We start from the raw sequence: 20,380 nt of genomic DNA on the forward strand, positions 1-20,380 counted from the left end.
TAGCATCATATTTGCATGATTTATATGGTCATCCAATTTATCTCATGTTGGGGGAAATGTGATAGTTTAGTTCTTAGTAGTATCTTACTTAGATGGGTTAGAATTGCAAACAGGGTAAGTTGCTTCTTTTGTCAAAAACTAAAGATAAATGATTGAATAAATTCATCCCCTTCCAAGAAAGAGAAGGAAAAAAAAAGAAAAATCCTTGGCAGGCAATGACTGATGAATGAAAGTGAGCACACACACCCAGACGCACACATCCAGCTATTAAGTAGAACGCTGCAGATAAATGCACTACGATGGCTACAGAAAAATGACCAAGAAAACAGACAATGAAGAAATGTTTACTGTGAAGGAAAACTTAGGTTTGGAGTAAATAAAAAAGAAAAGAAAAAGAAAAACAGGGTTGGAGGACATGAGACATGACCAGTCAATCAAATACAAGCTTAGCCAAGATACAACAAGAAAAAAGAAAATTACAAAAAGGTATGTGGAGAAATGTGTGTGTGTAGTGTGTGTGTGTGTATCTCACAGATAATTACAAAGACATTTGTTCATAGTAACTCTCTAAAAAAATGATTTGTATTACTCTATGATTGTCTGTATAAGTCATTCAATTAGTTGAACACAGTCTTCTACCACTACAAGAAAGCTCTAAATTACTACTAGAGAGAGAAAAATGGAAAAGGAAATGTTCCTAACACATCAGCTCACTACTTAGAGAAAGAATAGGTAAACAAAACTTCCAAAGAATAATGTTTGGCTTGAAAACATATTTTTAAGAGAACATGGGTTGGGGCTGTGAAGGTTGATAAATTTTTATCTACACCTAATCTAAGCTCCTTATGGGGGGACACCAGAAAATATACTATAAACTTCTTTCTTATTTATAACATATTCCCTCAATATACCTCAAATGAACTTATACATCTTAAATATTAAAAGGGAATATTAAATTTAAGCCATAGTTTTAGAAATTGAAATAGATATACAATGCTTATTATATTATTTGTAATGCTCTGTTATAGAGAAATCCATGTCTGTTCATTAAGTCTGATTCAAAAATACTAAATTTGTTATCTCAAGCAAGACTTACTCTAGGTGCTCCAGGTATGGGCAAAAATATTTCCTATCGCCCAGTAGCCTATAAAGATAAAGGGGCCTTAAAATGATTTTTAAATAACTATAATACAAAAACTTCTAAAATTTGGATTTTTTTAATGTTATACAAGGGATTTGAATGGATAATTTTAAAAATCATAATACACAAAAGGTCTGAAATTAGAAATTTTAACATATGGTCATCAAGAGTCTCTGCTTCTAGAGCTGGCTATATTCTAGGCAAAACATGTATTCTGCAATTAGATGATGAGTTTCAAATATACTCTTCAGAGAATGATTTAGAAAACACAGGGAAATCTCTTCATAATAGAGATTTGGGGAAAGAGAATTTAAATTTCTAAATTCACACTATTTCTCATATTGTTTCAATGTAAATAAAGACCCAAGGGTGGAAATAGAGAAAAGCTCTCTCCTAAAAACTACAGGGTATAAAAATAGAGTCCAAGAAAAAAAATATATAGTATATGCTTTATAGTTTTAGAACTGTAAGGTACCAGAGAGATCCCAGAATTATTAAAATAAGGGATTGGATCCATTAAAAATTTCATTAACCGTGAGAATTATAAAAAGTCATCTTAGTATGATTTAAAGTCACAGTAAGTATCCTTATCCATAACCATATTTCATATTTCCTCCATTGAGGGAAGGCTTTTCTCAATATAATTTTATTTTCACTACGTATTTTCCTGCCTGTTCTTTTTTTCAGCCTCCACTCCCCAATCTTCAGCTTTTAAAAAAGGAAAAAACAAAATGAAAAAAATTTAAATATTCATTTTTATTAATTGATTTTCTTTGACCAATTCTCCATTACAAACATAAAACAATGATAGGTAGACCACCTAAATTTTAAGAGTAAATACTACATAAAACTAAATTCAGAGCAGGAAAATTAATTTCACAAGAGAGCACTTCACCTTGGTATCAAAATCTAAGTCTTAATCATCTGTTGTAGGCCACAAGTCATCAATGACAGGTTTGCTGGAAAGCCTTTAGAACAAAAATATGCAGCAATATGAGTAAGTTCATTTCTTTTTTAAAAATCTGGTGAAAAGCTGGCTATGTATATATTAAAAAATGTTTCTTGGCATAATTAAAATTTGGTTTATTAAGAAGAATTAGGTTATTTAATCCTGATTCCACTTCTCCCAAACTATGAAATACTCAATGAAGACTCACTCTTAGCCCCATAACAAAAAGTGTCAGCCAGGATACTGGCAAAGCCTGAGAATACTTTTCATCACCCAAGTCCTGGGGGGCTGAACTGAAACTCTCAATGGATGTAACTTTTCTTACCTGAAGTGGAAAAACCTGATAACCTGAAACAAGGTAGAAAGATACACTGCCCCTTCTCCATGGTCTGTCCCTGGTTTAAAGACTAATCTATGGCAATAATGTAGTCTTGTTTCTTCACCACCTTCTCAGGAAGGTGAAAGCACTGCTCCCCTTCCCTCCATTTACTCTAAACACCACGCAGGGAGTCCTTGAAATGTTTAGGACCAAAATGGACAAAAGTCAAAGAACAAATTCATATGTTGTTAGTGGGACAATTATTTCCAGAGAGATTAAAACATTTAATATTACAAAATCCAATTTTTTTCCTATACAGGTGCTGCCTTATTCAGGCCCACATAAACTAGCAAGACCATAAAACCCCAACAAGCACTCAGATACCCCAGGAGAGAGACTGCTGCAAAACAGACTCCTGGTCATTGTGCCTCTCTCTCCCTAGGTACTGTCTAGGGATCTTCCTTCCTATGGGCTCACTCCTGGATCCCTCCTTCTGCAGGGCTCAGGGGCAGTCCCAATATTTAAATCTTCAGTCTATGAAGACAGATTTCTGGAACAAGGGTGGGCTCAAATGGCCAAGGGTAGATGCTCTCTATTTCCCTGCTGCTGGGAAACACACTAAATGGAGTCTCAGTAACTGACCCCCAACACAGCCATATCACCAACTACCCAAATGAAGCTTACTGACTGATCTGACAACCAGCCACACCCCACCCCTTCCCTACATGTACAAGGGAAGGACAACAGTGAACAGGGCAAAGGGGTGACAGTTAAGGGACAACCCATGCTGGGCCACAGACCTGGATAGTCCAGCAACCTCCAGACCCCTTGTATGCTAGGGGGCCTGAGTCACCCTCTGTAAATTGGGGTGGAGGTAGATGATCCCATATTCCTATCTGCTGTGAAGAGACTCTTCCCAGAGGCTCAAGTTATTTTAACATTTTTCAATAGAAGTAATCTTGAAGTTTGTTAGATTCTCCAATTAAAAAAAAATTTTAAAAAGCAGCAACCTGTTCAGTATCCCCTTGAAGCCCCCAGCCTTTCTAGAAAACTTCCAACATCCTATGTCCTTCATCCCTATAATTTATCTTTTACCAAATATGTCATAAACCCCAATATTCTGATATCTCTTTTCTAAAACCCTTATTCCTACCCAACCCAGTGTTGTTCCTCTTCAAACTTGCCTCCCCTGCTAACTCCATGCTTATCCTTTTCCATTGTGGTAACAAAACCCACTCCCCACCTTTCTATTAACACACTCACTGTGCTGGTTTGAATCTGTTATGTACCTCATAAAAAGACTGTGTTCTTTAAATCCACTTTTGTGGGTGCAAACATGCTGTGGGTGGGATCTTTTGATTACATTATTTCCATGGAGATGTGACCCCAACCATTCATGGTGGGTCTTACCTAGTTTACTGGAGTTCTCTATGAGAGGATAAAAGGTAGAGACATTTTGAAGAGAGCTCAGAGAACCAACACAGACCCAAACATTTGAAGATGCTAAGAGATGAAATCCAGAGTTTGCCCCAGAGAAGCTAAGTGATAACCCACGGACACTTAAGGACAAAGCTACTAGAATCAGAAGCTGAAAGCAAAACAACCCAGGAGCAAAGGACTAGCAGATGCCAGCCACGTGCCTTCCCAGCTGACAGAGGTGTTCCGGACACCATCAGCCTGTTCCTTAGAGAAGGTATTTACCTCTTAATGCCTTAATTTGGACATTTTCATGGCCTTAGAACTGTAAATTCTTTAACTAATAAATTCCCACTGTAAAAGCCAATCATTTTTGGTATATTGCAGCTTTAGCAAACCAAAACACTCACCTATAGGATGCTAAAGAAGAAAGACCATTGAGGTCAAATTTAAGAAACCTCAATTCGAATCTCATTCCTGATACTTTCTACATGTAGGATCTAGATAAGTCACCTTAATCTCTGTTTCACATTCTCAAACTGAACTATGAATGGAGGTTGAAGTACTAGTAAATAGTAATGATAATTGTGTGCTTCTGAAGGGCTTCTAGCACATAATAAGCCTGAATAAAGTATAGTACATAGTAAAAATAAAAAGCACTTGGATGTCAGGGCCTGTGTTTTTAAAATGTTTGTATTCTGCAACATTAGAATAATGCTTAGTACATAAAAGACACTTCATAGATATTTAAGTGGACAAAGGAATAAATGAATAAAAGTGTTTTTTTAAATTCTGTTGGAAAACCACAGAACAGTTTTATTCTATTCTAAGCACCTTGAAGATCAAAACTGTATATTTCATCTTTGTGTCTACTGCAACTTGCAAAACCCAACGTACAGAAGTTCTTTGTCAACTGTCCATTAAATTAAAGGGGTCTTCATGCAGTTCAGGTTGTACACTGCACTAGGTGCCACATCAGGCACAGTTTTCACCATAGCGTTCTGTTGTTGAGAAACGCTTTTGTCATTTTATTATAATTTGTCAAATCCACAGTTGGGCTATTGGATATTCATTATGCTAATCTTTTGGCTAAAGGCAATAAAGCAACTTCTTCTAACAAATTTACAAAATTACTAAATCATGACAATTATCCAAGAGTTAGGAGAAAGTGTCTTGTTCTAATGAAGTCAAGATATCTCACTGTGTTTTAATTTATATGAACAATGAGATCTTGTTGCTATGATAAAATGTAAAATAAGCTGTGTCTTAAACAGAACTTGCCCTTCTGACTTCTCTACTATCAGCAGGTATCATTACAAAAATGTACTGGTGTTAGCGCACACAGTTTTTCAGTTCTTACTGATTGGTCATTTGTTTATGGTACCAGAAAGGTAGTGCTGAGTTCCTATTTTAAAGACAGTTATTTTTTTAGTGACACAAATCACTATGCAATAATGAATATTCATTTACTAAATGTAATCCATTTGGTGTAAAATAAAATAAAATAACCATTTTTATAATGTGTCTAATTTGTTGTGATATGATTATAGAGGAAACATACAGCATTCTAACTTAAAATTCTTTTTTCTTATTTAAAGGAAGATATATGGGATATATTGGAGTTCTTTAAATAAGAAAAAATTATTTTTTTTATCTAAAGGAAGATATATGGGATATATTGGATTTCAGCAACCAAAAATAAGTAAATTTTTCTTCAGAGAATATTCTATTACAGAATAAATTGCCTACAATTAACTTCTTAAAAAATTCTGAACTCTAGAATATTAAGCAAGAAAAAACACATGAATTTACACAGTGGTTTTTTTAAATTGCTCTTTCATTATATCAACATTTTCTTGCTCTGATTTTCTTCATCTATGTTAGAACCATGAAGAGTAATTCCACTGTCAGAAGTCTTACCTGGATTATTATTTTTAGAGGAATTCATAGATAGCTTTTCTTCTTTTACTCAGAAATCAGTTGGTGTTTGCTGTGTATAAAAAATTGGATAATATTACTACTTTAATGCTGATCTGAAGAACATTTATCAGAAAGTCCCCCAAAAATCTACAACAAACTGACTAGAGCTAATAAACAAGTAAACTAGCAAGATACAAGAGCAATACACAAAAATCTGTAGTGTTTCTAGACACTAGTAATGAGCACTCTGAGCAGGAAATTCATTTATCAAAAAAAAATTCTATTTACAACAGTAGCTAAAAGAATCAAATATCTAGGAATAAATTCAACCAAGGATGCTAAGGACCTCTATTCAAAAAATTACAAAGCATTGCTAAAATAAATCAAAGACCTAAATAAGTGGAAGAACATTCTGTGTTCATGGATTGGAAAACTAAATATCATTAAGATATCAATTCTACCCAAACTGATTTACAGAGTCAATGCAATCCCAATCAAAACTCCAACAGCCTAATTTGAAGAAATGGATAGGTCAATTATCAAATTTATTTGGAAAGGCAGGGGGCCCTGAGTAACCAAAAACATCTTGAAAAAGAAAAATGAAGTTGGAGGAATCACACTTCCTGACTTCAAGGCATATTACAAAGCTATAGTGTTCAAAACAGCATAGTACTGACATAAAGACAGACATACTAATATCAGTGGAACCAAAATGAGAGTTCAGAATTGGACCCACACATTTATGGCCACATTTAGGACAGAACAGTCTCTTTAACAAATGCATCAACAAAAAAACACCCCTATCTCACACCTCATACAAAAATTAACTCAAAATGGAACAAAGTCATAAATATAAGTCTCAGGATCATAAAACTTCTATAAGAAAATGTAGGAAAAATCTTCAATATCTTGTGGTAAGCAGTGGTTTCTTAGACTTTACACCCAAAGCACAAGCAATGAAAGAAAAAATAAGATAAATGGGACCACATCAAAATTGAAGATTTTTATGCTTCAAAAAACTGTCACAAAAATGTGAAAAGGCAGTCTACTCAGTGGGAGAAAATATTTGGAAACCACATATCTGATGAGGGTTTAATATCCAGAGTATATGAAGATATCCTACAATTCAACAATAAAAAGCAAGCAAACTGATTTAAAAATGGGCAAATGACTTGAATGGACATTTTTTAAAAGAGAAAATGGCTAAAAAGCACATAAAAATGTTAAACATCACTGGCTGTGAGTAAAATGCAAATCAAAACCACAATGAGATATCATTTCACATCTACTAGAATGACCACTATTAAACAAATAGAAAACTACAAATGCTGGAGAGGATGTGGAGAAAAAGGAACACTTATTCACTGCTGATTGGAATGTAAAATGGTAAACCCACTGTGGAAGTCACTTTAGTGGTTCCTCAGCAAGCTAAGTATAGAACTACCACATGATCCCACAAACCCACTACTAGATATATACTCAGAAGAACTGAAAGCAGGGACACAAACAGACATTTGCATAAAGATGTTCAGAGTGCATTATTCACAATTGCCAAAAGATGGAAACAACCCAAGTGTCCATCAACTGATGCATGGATAAACAAAGGGTGGTATATACCTAAGATGAAATACAATTCAGCACTAAGATGGAATGAAATCCTGATGCATGCGATAACATGGATGAACCCTGAGGATATTATGTTGTGCAAAATAAGCCAGACACAAAAGGATAAATATTGTATGATCTCACTAACATGACCTAAATATAATGAGCAAACTCATGGAGTTAATAGCTAGAATACAGGTTATCAGAAGAGAGTGAGGGTAGAAAATGGGAAGCTTATGCTTCATTTGTGCAGAATTTTTAATAAGGTTGATTGAAAATGTTTGGAAATGGATACAGGTGATGGTAGCACATTATTGTGAGTATAAATAACAGTGCTGAATCATGTGTGTGGTTGAAAGATGTTTAGGGTTGTGTATATCACTAGAAGGAAAGCTGGAGGATAAAACATGGAAGTGTTTAATGTAGTGAACTCTGTTGTGGATGATGGTGGTTAATAGTACAAATATAAGATGTTCTTCCATGAACTAGAACAAATATATGTCACTATTACAAGGTGTTGATAATAGCGCAGTATATGGGGGAAAATGCACTTAATTCAAGCTATGGACTATATAGTTAACAGTAATATGTTAATAACTTCCATCAATTGTAACAAAAGTACAACACATGCTAATTGTCAATAATAGGGAGGTATAAAGGATATGGGGTTTTCCTTTTTGGAGCAATGAAAATGTTCCAATATTGATTAGTGATGAAAGCACGAGGCTCTGTGTTTAAACTGAGAGCCACTGATTATGCCGGCGCCAGACCCCCGTGAAGTTCGCTGTCCCAGGCACACAAGGTCTTCAGAGGGAAGGAGCTCAATTTTTAAAATTTTAAATTGATTTTAATTTTTTTGAGTTATCACATAATATAAGCACCAATATCAATGATTCAACTTTTTTATAGTTCAGATTTAATTCAGCTGACATTAATGATAAATATTTTAAATTTCAGTTTTTCTCACATTTAAGTTTGCTTTCTTAATCATTGATTTAAAAGAGTAGAAGAAATACACTCTAATTATTAAGGTTATAATTTTTTTATTATGTGTTCTTTTAATTTGCTTTAGACACAAGCAGTATCTCAAGAAAACTCAGAGCAGTTAAGGGAGAATAATAATGCTTCAATAAGAAGTCAGATGTAACTCAGAATAAAAGATTTAGAATCCGAGCTTTCCGAAGTGAAAACTTCCCAAGAAGATTCTAATAAATCAGAGTTGGAAAAATACAAGCAGCTTTATCTAAAAGAACTAAATGTTAGAAAGTTATTGTCAGAGAAAGTAAACAAGTCAAAACAAAGAATCATAGAAAATAAATTTGGCTCAATTTTCCTCTAAAGTATAATTTTTAGTGAGCTAGGTTTATGAGATAAGTAGGAGAGAAAGCTAGCTTCACAGTAGAATTTGAGGAAATTATGTGAGTAAATGAATTTACCTTTAAAATGTTAGTCTAGGATAGTTTGTAACCACCCCCCTTTTTTTGGTTTTACATGGCTTTATTTTTTTCCTTAATATTCTCATATAGTGAGCCTGGTATACCAGTTTTAAAGCAAAAGGTTTTTTTGTATTTTTTTTTAATTAGAGACATTGTAGGTTTACAGAAAAATCATACAGAAAATGCAGTTTCCCTATATCCCACTCTTATTCAGTTTTCCCTATTATTAACCCTTAGCATTAGTGTGGTTCTTTTTTTATAATTGATGAATCAATATTATTATAATTACACTTAACTATTGTCCATAGTTTACATTAGGGTTCACTGTTTGTACAGTCCTGTGGCTTTTTTATTTTCAAATTTGCTCTAATAATGTATATATAACCTAAAATTTCCCCTTATAAGCACATTCAGATACACAATTCATTAGTGTCAGTCACATTCACAGTGTTGTGCTACTGTCGTCACCATCCATTACCAAAACTTTTCTATCACTGGAAACAGAAACTGTACCAAATAAGCATTAACTCCCCATTCCCTACCCCCACTCACCCCTGGTTACCTGTATTCTAGTTTCTGACTCTATGAATTTTTTTATTCTAGTTATTTCTTATCAGTGAGATCATACAATATTTGTCCTTTGGTGTCTGACTTATTCCACTCAATGTTAGGTCTTCAAGGTTCATTCATGTTGTCACAAATTATCAGAACTTCAATCCTTTTTATGACCGAATAACATTCCATTCTATGTATACACACATTTTGTTTATCTGTTCATCAGTTGATGGACACTTGGATTGCTTCCATCTTTTGTCAGTTTTGAATAATGGCACTATGAATATTGGTGTACAAATATCTGTTCAAGTCTGCTTTTAATTCTTTAGGAATTAATAGTGTGATTTTGCCAGGTCATATGGTAATTAAGTTTCTGAGGAACCACCAAACTCTCTTCCACAGTGGCTGCACCATTTTACACTCCCACCAACAATGAATGAGTGTTCCTATTTCTCCACATCCTCTTCCACACTTGTTATTTTCCATTTTTTTCATAGCCATTTTAGTGGATGTGAAGTTCTATCTCATTGTGGTTTTCCTTTGAAGCAAAGTGTTTTTGAAGCCTTAGGATTTTTTTTCCTTTTTAATTTTTATTGGGATTGTTCAGGTACCATACAATCATCCAAAGATCCAAAGTGCACAATCAGTTGCCCCTGGCACCCTCACACAGCTGTGCATCCATCACCACACTTAATTTTTGTTCAATTTTTAGAAACCTTTCATTACTCCAAACAAGAAATAAAGTGAAAGATGAAAAAAGAAAAGAAAAAAAAAAGAAAAAGAAACTCAAATCTTCCCATATCCTAACCAACCCCCTCAAATGTTGACTCGTAGTGTTGGTATAGCACATTTGTTACTGTTTATGAAAGAACATTGGAATACTACTAACTGTAGTATATAGTTTGCAATAGGTATATATTTCTTCCCTATATGCCCCTCTATTATTAACTTCTGATTGTATTGTCATACATTTGTTCTGGTTCATGGAAGAGATTTCTAATATTTGTACAGTTAATCATGGACATTGCCCACCATAGGATTCAGTTTTATACATTCCTATCTTTTGACCTCCAACTTTCCTTCTGGTGACATATATGACTCTAAGCTTCCCCTTTCCACCTCATTCACACACCACTCAGCACTGTTAGTTATTCTCACGTCTTGCTACCGACACCTTTGTTCATTTCCAAACATTTAAGTTCATCCTAGTTGAACATTCTGTTCATACTAAGCAACCACTCTCCATTCTTAAGCCTTGTCCTATAACTTGGTACCTTATATTTCATGTCTATGAGTTTACATATTATAATTAGTTCCTATCAGTGAGACTCTGCTATATTTGTCCTTATGTGTCTGGCTTATTTCACTCAGTATATTGCCCTCAAGTTTTTGTCATCAGCCCATTTTTCTTTTTTAAGATGGTTTTGTTCACACACCATACATTCCATCCTAAGTAAACAATCGATGGTTCTCTGTATGGTCACATATTTATGTGTTCACCACCTTCACCACTATCTGTATAAGGGCATCTACATTTCTTCCAGAAGGCAGGAGGGAGAGTCAAAGAAGGTAGAGAAGCAAAAGAAAGAGGAAAAAAAAATGACAGCTAGGAAGCAGCAAAAGGAAAAATAACCTTAAATCAAAGTAGAGTAAAGAGTGAGAGAACACCACCAATGTCAATTGTCTAACATGCCTCCCCTATCCCCCCCTCTTATCTGCATTTACCTTGGTATATCACTTTTGTTACATTAAAGGAAGCATAATACAATGATTCTGTTAGTTACAGTCTCTAGTTTATGATGATTGCATCTCTCCCCCAATGCCTCCCCATTTTTAACACCTTGCAAGGTTGACATTTGCTTGTTCTCCCTCATAAAAGAACATATTTGTACATTTTATCACAATTGCTGAACAGTCTAGATTTCACCAAGTTACACAGTCCCAGTCTTTATCTTTCCTCCTTTCTTCTGGTGTCTCAAATGCTCTCAACCTTCCTCTCTCAACCATATTCATAGTTATCTTTGTTCAGTGTACTTACATTGCTGTGCTACCATCTCCCAAAATTGTGTTCCAAACCATGCACTCCTGTCTTCTCTTATCACTCTGTAGTGTTCCCTTTAGTATTTCCTGTAGGGTGGGTGCCTTGTTCACAAAGCCTCTCATTGTCTGTTTGTTGGAAAATATTTTGAGCTCTCCCTCATATTTGAAGAACAGCTTTGCTGGATACAGGATTCTTGGTTGGTGGTTTTTCTCTTTTGGTATCTTAAATATATCACACCATTTCTTTCTTGCCTCCATGGTTTCTGCTGAGAGATCCGCACATAGTCTTATTAAGCTTCCTTTGTATGTGATGGATTTTCTCTTGCTGCTTTCAGGATTTTCTCTTTGTCTTTGACATTTGATGATCTGATTATTAAGTGTCTTGGCATAGGCCTATTCAGATCTATTCTGTTTGGAGTACGCTGCGCTTCTTGGATCTGTAATTTTATGTCTTTCATAAGAGATGGGAAATTTTCATTGATTATTTCCTTTATTTTTGCTTCTGCCCCTTTTTCCTTCTCTTCTCCTTCTGGGACACCAATGATATGTACATTCTTATACTTTGTTTCATCCTTAAGTTCCCAGAGACATTGCTCATATTTTTTCATTCTTTTCTTTATCTGCTCCTTTGCCCGTAAGCTTTCAGGTGTTTTGTTCTCCAGTTTCTGAGTGTTTTCTTCTGCCTCTTGAGATCTGCTGTTGTATTGTGCCTTTCATCTCTTGTGTTGTGCCTTTCATTTCCATAGATTCTACTAGTTGTTTTTTTGAGCTTTCGATTTCTGCCTTATGTGTGCCGTATTTTCTTTACAGCCTCTCTTTTGCAAAATCTTCTCTAAACTTTTTGAATTGATTTAGCATTAGTTGTTTAAATTCCTGTATCTCAGTTGAAGTGTAAGTTTGTTCCTTTTACTGGGCCATAACTTCATTTTTCTTAGTGTAGTTTGTAGTTTTCTGTTGTCTAGACATCTGACCTCCTAGGCCACCCCAGTTAGGTTTTCCCAGATGAGAACAGGTTCAGGTCACAGAAGGAGGAAATATTCAGTATCCAGTTTCCCTGATGGTTTTTCTTAGAGGATTGACACACCTGTGCTTTTCTGCTTGGCAGGTTCACCTGTCAGCCTGTCACCAGCTGGTGTAAGAGGGTGTGGCCCATGGCTCTTCTCCCCCAGGCTTTGGGGTCTGGTTCCAGTAAGGCAGGCAGTAGAGCTGGGCCTCTCCCTTTCCTCTTGGGAAGCTATGCCCCCTCCAGAGAGTTCATCTGCATATCAATAAGTTCTTTGTTTCTCTGACTCTGCTGATCAAAGTGTTTTGATTTTAGAATGGCTGAGGCTTTCTTTACTGCAAAGCGCTGTGGGCTGAAAATGGCTGAGGTTTTCTCCACAGAGAGAGAAAGGGACAGAAAGCTCCCGGATTCACCTATCAGCCAGAGATAGCACCCAATCCTCTGGGCTCCCCATCCTGAGACAGAAATGTCCCCCGACTCTCCCAAGATCTGTTGTCACCAAAAGCCTCTGTGTGCTTATTGGGGATTCACTGTATTGAGCAGTTAATATTAAAAACCCAGTTGGATCTGGGCTGAGGTCCACTCACTTGTTCGGAGAGTGCTGCTCTCTAGCACCACAAGGCTTCTGTGAGGGAGAGGCTCTTGGCTCTCGGCTCTCAGCACGGGTCCACAGTTTTTACTTACAGATTTTATGCTGTGATCTCAGGCATTCCTCCCAATTCAGGTTGGTGGATGATGAGTGGACAGTCACATTTGTCTCCCCGCAGTTATTCCAGGTTATTTACTAGTTTTTTGGTCATTTATGAATTGTTCCTGGGGGGACTAACAGTCTTCCACTCCTCTCTATGCCACCATCTTAGCTCCTCCACTGAAGCTTTATGATTTTGACAGTGATATTATTATGATATTGCTTGTCAGAACTCTCCTAAATAGAAATGTTAATGCATTTGTTTGTTTATTTTTTTAGGGTTTAACTATTTTCTGAAAGATAACTTAAACCCAGAGAAAGAATCAAGTACTACTACTATTCTTGGCATACTTTGGCACTTGGTAAATGAACTTTTCTTGAGTGTGAACTTTTGTATGGTCACTAGAGGGCACCCTGAGACCATCCATCCTTTACTGCTTTTCCCCTTTCCATAAAGGCACACTTGTGAAGGAGGGAAAAGATGAACATAGGGTGAAGGAAAGTGTAATTCAGCCTTAGGGCTCTGTGGAAGACAGAAAGGGCAGGTCTCACCTCCAGTGACTTGATAACAAGGTGTGGAACTGTTTTAGTTCCTTTGGATCAAGACCTCAACTTATTGTTCTCCCCCAGAGGCTGTGTAACTCTGCATTATTCCCCAGTGCCTCGTGCTTAATTTCTATAAGGTAGTGAGTGAAATGAACAAGGGTGGTTTGAGCAAATGCTTGAAAATATGGTTTCCCTGATCTCTAAACTGGTTTCCTCAGTACAAGTGTTTCTATTGGGATCAAGACTCTTGTCAGTGGAACCATTCCAGAAGGTGGCCATCGACAACACTGAGAACCTTTTCTCTCCCTTCCAGCCTTCACTTGAAGTATTTGTTGGTTTGGAAACCCCCTAGAATGTGACTTTGCTAAAACAATTTTAAAACTGTAATTGTATGTAGTAGGTATGCTCCGTCACATTTCAGTGTTAGATCACTGTTTAATGCGCAATCCCAATTACTGTTATGGCAACTTAAGAAATGTAACTCATTGAGGCATTGTTTAGGGAAAAGTGAAATCCTAGGCATTTGTCTTCTATAATCATCACAGGACTGATGAGCATCTAGCAGAGATCAGCACCAAATTTCTCATGGAGAAACAACAGAACAGATATTTAGTCAGCACTCTTCCTACGAGGTCAGTCCTGGAGCCATCTTGTGTTGGAAATCTTAATAATCATTTAGTGCTCAACAGAAATCTTATTCCAAGAGCAAATTTAGTAATTCCTTCCTCAAGCCCACAGCCTTCAAATAGCAGCATGGAGACCTACTTGACCAAGGTAAGTTCTGATATCTTTTTCCTTGGGTTTCAGGTTTCTGACATAATTCAAGTTTCAAATCTGTGAAATACTGTGCTTCTTAATTACTAGAGCACTTTAAGTAAAGGTCATAATTATTTGTGTTAACAAAGAAAGGATATAGAAAATTTATAATTCTTTTTCAAGACCCTGTCTCAGAGATAGCCATTGTTAACTTTATTTAATAAATGTAACTAAACCGACACAATTTAAATTTCTTGAAAAGCTGCATTTAAATTTTAAAATGTATTGCCTAATAACCAACACTTAGATGCTTTGACTTACTTTCTTGTTGCATTGAGGTTGGTTATTGTTCTTAACCTTTTGAAAGGTTTCCTGTACATCTGAACTTTTCTACCCTAAGCATAAGTGAATGATTGGCATCCAAATATTTAAGCACATGTGGGTGCTCATTATTTAAAGGAAACCCAGATAAATCCTTTTAGTGGATTCAATAAACATGTGACCCTAAGTATGTTAATTTTTAAGTTAAAATTTTTGTCATTTTTTACATGAAAGTACATTCTTAATTGCAATTTTACTGACAGCATTTTTATCTCAAGTTTTATAAAGTGTGTCTATTGCCAGGCAACTACACCATATTTTTAAAACAGTTAAATGAAGCAAATGTTTGAATTTTAAGAATGACGTTCACTTATGGTTCTACGTCTTGCCATCACTTGAATGACTGATGACTATAAGAGGGCGGTGATATGAAGAGTATTTTAATAGGAAGCAAAATAGTAACTGGTTATTAGAACATGTATTTCAGTATATATTGGCTTATTATTTTGATGATATTTTCATGGTCTTCTACTCTAGGGAAGAGTAACATAGGCCAGTGTTAAATGAAACCTAGACCTTTTTTTTTTTTTTTTTTTTTTTTTTGGCTTCATGTCATTCCAGATCAGAGTTCTTCCACATCCCATGCTGCTTTTCTCTACACTAGGAATGTTTCCTAGCCTTGCTGCCAAATATCTTAAAAATGAGCAAATTGACTATTTTAGAACACAAATGCAAGATCATAGCTACCTGATATTCTATATTATTATGATATAAAAATTAAAACAAGCCTGAAGACATAAATTACCAGTTAGATTTTATAGAACATGGAATTGTTTCTAAGAACTGAAAACTTAAAAATTTTAAAATTTTATAAAAGAAAAATTTCTCTAGCTTAAAAATTTTTTATGTTCAAGACTTGTCTGATATATTTGTTCATATCCAATGCACCGTGCAATGCCTGGCACACAGGAGTTGCCTGGGATATGTTGCTTAAACCAGCTTAAATGGGAAGACTAATTTTACTTTGATTTTGGATTTTTGGTGCATTACTGACACTTTAGAATAATTTCTAATGATTTAGTTACGTAATTTCTCTATTTGTCAAGTGCCCATTCAATATAGTGACTTTTTCTAAAGGTGGTTCTACAAATACAAATACATCAAAGTCAAAACAATTAGTAGTTGGAAGACTTTAACTTTTTACATGACAGAATATTGTGTCTTAACAAAATATTGAGTCACATTTCCTCCCAACTAAAATAAACACCCTTTTTACATCACCAAGACAATGCCTGTCTATTCTGAATTTTAACTCTAATCAAACTCTCCTAATAGTTTTGCTAACTACTCACACGGTAATGACTGAGTTTTAATAAACTTGTTTCTTATATCAATTATATTCTCTATATAAACAGCATATATCAGTTACATGCTCTATACAGTTCCACTTCATTTTATCTACTTAGAGAAATGCCCAGTAGTCATTTTATCCTTTGAAAGATATCCTTCTTCTTCCAATTCTTTTTCTTTCATTTATATTTTCACTTTACTATGAGTTCTTTAAATATATGTATGGCTTTGTTACTTAATTCTTCAGCTCCTTGATCAACAGTTCTTTTCTCTGTAGCAAAGTACATGTATTTCATATTTACAAACTAAGTGTAATTTCCTTGAAACATTCATCTTTTTACTATTAGATATTGAATTGCAGTGGCTTAAATGGGCAAGCTTGTTTGATACCAAATTTTAATCTAAAAATACCAATTTTACCAAGGCTGTCAATAAATAATTGTTGAATGAACATGGCAAAATTTTGTTGTGATATTGGTTGGAAGGAATAACCATGGAAGCATAGGGCTGCACCAAAGAGATCTCCTTGAGCCAAGAGAGAAGGTCCATCCATGGTGCTTGGAGAGGGGTGGGGGCTCATCCTAATGTTCAGGAAGAGTGTGGCTGTCTCCCCAGTGCTCAGAGAGGGTGGGGCCCAGGCCCTTGCATTCAGGGGGAGCCTGCCCCCCACTCAGGAAGATGCTGGTCTCTGCCCCAGTGCTGGGAAAGGGTGGTGCTGCCACTCCAGCAGGCACAGCAGACAAGCATCAATCCAGAGGTGATTCTCAGAATTCAGAATCTGCTGGAGTTTGCCCTGCTGGGTTTTAGACTTGCTTGGGACCTCTGACCCGTTTTCCTTCTAGTTTCTCCCTTCTGGAATGGGAATATCTATCCTATGCCTGACCCACCATTGTATGGGAAGCAGATAATTTGTTTTTGAAGTTTCACAGGTCCACAGAGAGGAACTTTGCCCCAGAAGGATGACACCCATCATGGATTTTGATGAGACTTTATACTTAGAGGTGTTCTAATGTATGACTTTGGGGAGGTTGTGAGGAAATAAATATATTTCATTCACATGTCTTTTGGGGCCCAGAGGAAGGACTGTGGTATTTGTCACAGCAGCCTGGCAAACTAAGCCATTAGTATACTGTTTTAGACTCTGTTAGATGGGAACACTGAAATATAGTTTGAAATATTCCTACACATTTCATAATTAAGTAGGTAAATGTAACTATAATTACAATTAGTCAAGTGTTTCAAAAAATTCATCCTAATTTCTGTAAAGGAAAACAAAGTTACCATTAGAGTTGTTCATTGTTTTCTTTGTTCCCAATTCTAGAAAGTCATAGATCAAAGAAACTAAGTTTGAAAACTGTCTCTGATTTACGTTTATCCTTCCTTCAAGCAAATTTTCTGAACTCTTTGTATTCATATGAATAATGTTTCCATAATGATACAGGTAGTATAAAATGTTAAAAAATTTTTTTGCCAGTAGAATTTTCACATGATAGTCAGACACAGTACCCACTTTCTTCATTTTCTGTATTTATGACTCTGTGCTGAAAAATTAATAGTATAGAATATACTTTAGATTTTACTTTTATAAAAGTAAAGAATGGAAAGTTTGTTTTATTAATACTTTATTTTATTTTTTATTTTTATTTTTTCTTTGTTGATATATGTATATATCCTATATATATGTATATACTATATATATATTACATAAAATTTACCATTTCAGCAAATTTTAGTACACTATTGGTGTTAATTACATTCACAGTGCTGTGCTACCATCACCACCATCCATTACCAAGATTTTTTCATGACCCCAAACAGAATCTCTGTACCTTTTAAACATCAGGGTCCCATTTCCCCTGCTCCAAGTATATTTTATTGTAAGGAAAAATCTAGAAAAGTAAAAAGTTGGTTTCAACTTTTTAGAAAGAACAGAGTTTTGCTAAGAACCATAAAGTAATGCATTCAGTGTTAAATGTGACTTGAATTGTTCAACCTTCTTTGTACCATGAAGATTAACTATCACCCTTTTGAAATGATGTCTATTCAGTAGGCCAAATATTAATTGTACTTGTTATCAGATTAATCTAATAACATTATTGATGTATATCGATGTATATATACCTTCCCCTCTATTATCTAAACTTAAAATAAGTAAACATTTTGTTTTATTTAAGCAATCTCTTCTTTAGATCTAGTCTCTAGAAGTATTATTTAAAGGCTATATTTCATAAGATATGTGTCATTCTTACTATATTGTCTGTCTTATTTAACTGAAACATCATAAATAATATTTGACTTATTATAGATGCAGCAGCAGTTGGAAAAGAATGTAGCTAGAGAACTACAAGCAGGTATGTTGATAAAATTTACTAGTTAAATTTAGATAGTGTTGATTTCTGAAATAAACTATAAATAGTAGATGCCATACCTTTTTATAGTTTGGATATTAGATGCAATGTTAAATATTTTTTTCTTACATACATCTAATGAAAGACATTAAAGCATAAACATTCATAATTAAGAATATAATTATTCTTCATTTAATCATCATCTTTCCAAATCTTTTAAACATCTCAGGAAGTCCATGTACCCCTTTTTATTTCTGAATATAGCCTGCCTTCACTTCTGCCATTCTTAGGGAACTGTCAGGCTGCCCACTGAAACTCTTCTCAGAAAACATGAGGAAAGCATTAGCCACTGCTCTTTACTGTAGTAGCAATAGAAGGCCAAAAAACAGGCTCATCTCATGATACTTAGTAAAGCAATTTCTATTCAAATAGCTGTCACTTGAACAGTGACATTTTAAATCTCCAGTCATTCACTTTGTCCTTGCCTTCTTTTGCCCTCAGGATAATTCCGAATTCCTTAGCATGGAATAAAAACACTGAAAATCAGTATGGTTCTTGATAAGTTACTCAGCCTTATCACTTGCCCACTTACCCTTACTCTCCCCCTTGCTCTGGCATGTAACCAAACTAGACTATTTATATAATTCCAGGAGGCTTCTTCCTGGCATAATTTTTGCTTATCCTTAGAGTAGCAACTTACATGTCACCTCCACTAAAAAGCCTGTGATGTTGACACCAAATTGGGATAGATGTTCCTTCCATGTGTCCCAATGTACTCTGTTTTTGTACCTGTTATATATGTGACTTTGTATGAAAGTGGCCTGTTCATATAGTTTTTCAGGTTACAGTACACAATTATGGAGGGGTAGACTTTGGCATTTTCATCTTATAATTCCAGTGCTTGTCACAGTACCTTAGCACATGGTTTTGAATAAATGAATGAAGAATGAGGAAACCAGAAGCCCTGATATTTAGTCACAGTGACAATTCAATGTGTAAATATGGGCAAATTATATGTAATAGTAATTGTATTTTCTACTGTAGCTGTACAAGCATATTTTTCATTCTAACATGAATAAAGTTCTCAACTTTCTTTACTGACTTGTACTTAGTTTTAACTATTAAGTATTTTAGATTAAGGATTTAATTCTTTCTTTTCCTTTCTAGCTGCTGTTGAGCTTGAATCTGGATGCTGTAGAGCTTCTCCTCTAGGATCTACCAATGAGTCAAATCTAAATCAAGATCTAGTTTTAAAAACATTGCAAGTATATGTACCAATTTTAAAGAGAAAGTTTATGATCTGAAAGATAAATAATAAGGATTTATTTACTAGGCTGTTTACAGAATATTTTAATGCTTTCCCATTATATGATATGTGAAAATATTAAAGGAAAATGTTTTTTATATATATGTATGATAAAATTTTAAATAAATTGTTTTAAACTATGCTTCTTGGCATCTAAAACTTTTAAATGGATTTCGCAAATGAAAATCAGCATTATATCAAGTTACATAGCCAAACAGCTTAAAATTCCAGCTGTTTAAACATTATTGTTAATACTTCAGTAGAGTTAATTGATGGCTTACTTGTAAGTTATCACAGTATAACTATGAAGATTTAGATAGCTATCATTTTCATAGATTGCTGATATGTCAGTTGTCAATGTTTAGACTACTAAAATTATGTTACCACCAAACTTATAAATAATTTTAATAATTATAAATATTGATTTATAGATATTTCTTCATGGAGAAATAAACTTTGCCTAAGGCTTTTCACCTTTTCTATTTATTTTTGATTCACTTTTTGAAAACTTATGTCTTAAAATTAGAGAAAAAAATTGCAAGTTTTATACAAAGAACTTTTTTTCTGCTGAACCATTTAAAAGAATAAATTGCCAAAGTGATGCCCATCACTGCTGATTACTTTAGTATGTATTTCCTACAAACTAGGACATTCTACACAATTACAGTATAACCATCACAG

The 20,380-nt window shown here is 34.8% G+C and overlaps 1 protein-coding gene across 1 annotated transcript; it reads left to right on the forward strand.

The window, feature by feature from the left end:
• Positions 1–422: 422 nt before the first annotated feature.
• Positions 423–19,697, forward strand: LOC119535196 (ankyrin repeat domain-containing protein 26-like). Its single transcript, XM_037837695.1, has 5 exons — positions 423–486; positions 8,535–8,640; positions 14,164–14,392; positions 18,351–18,396; positions 19,561–19,697. The coding sequence occupies exons 1-5, from the start codon at positions 423–425 to the stop codon at positions 19,695–19,697; spliced, it is 582 nt and encodes a 193-aa protein (XP_037693623.1).
• The last annotated feature ends 683 nt before the right edge of the window (positions 19,698–20,380 follow it).

The sequence above is a fragment of the Choloepus didactylus genome, chromosome 5 (assembly GCF_015220235.1).
Source record: "Choloepus didactylus isolate mChoDid1 chromosome 5, mChoDid1.pri, whole genome shotgun sequence".
In the NCBI taxonomy this organism is placed as follows: domain Eukaryota; kingdom Metazoa; phylum Chordata; class Mammalia; order Pilosa; family Megalonychidae; genus Choloepus; species Choloepus didactylus.

Bases quoted from the DNA above. Each gene is read 5' to 3' on its own strand.
- LOC119535196 (XM_037837695.1), top strand. From the start codon at position 423: ATGACCAGTCAATCAAATACAAGCTTAGCCAAGATACAACAAGAAAAA. The intron at 487-8,534 runs GTATGTGGAGAA...AGCTTTCCGAAG, and splicing joins AAAAAGAAAATTACAAAAAG to TGAAAACTTCCCAAGAAGAT. The intron at 14,393-18,350 runs GTAAGTTCTGAT...GACTTATTATAG, and splicing joins TGGAGACCTACTTGACCAAG to ATGCAGCAGCAGTTGGAAAA.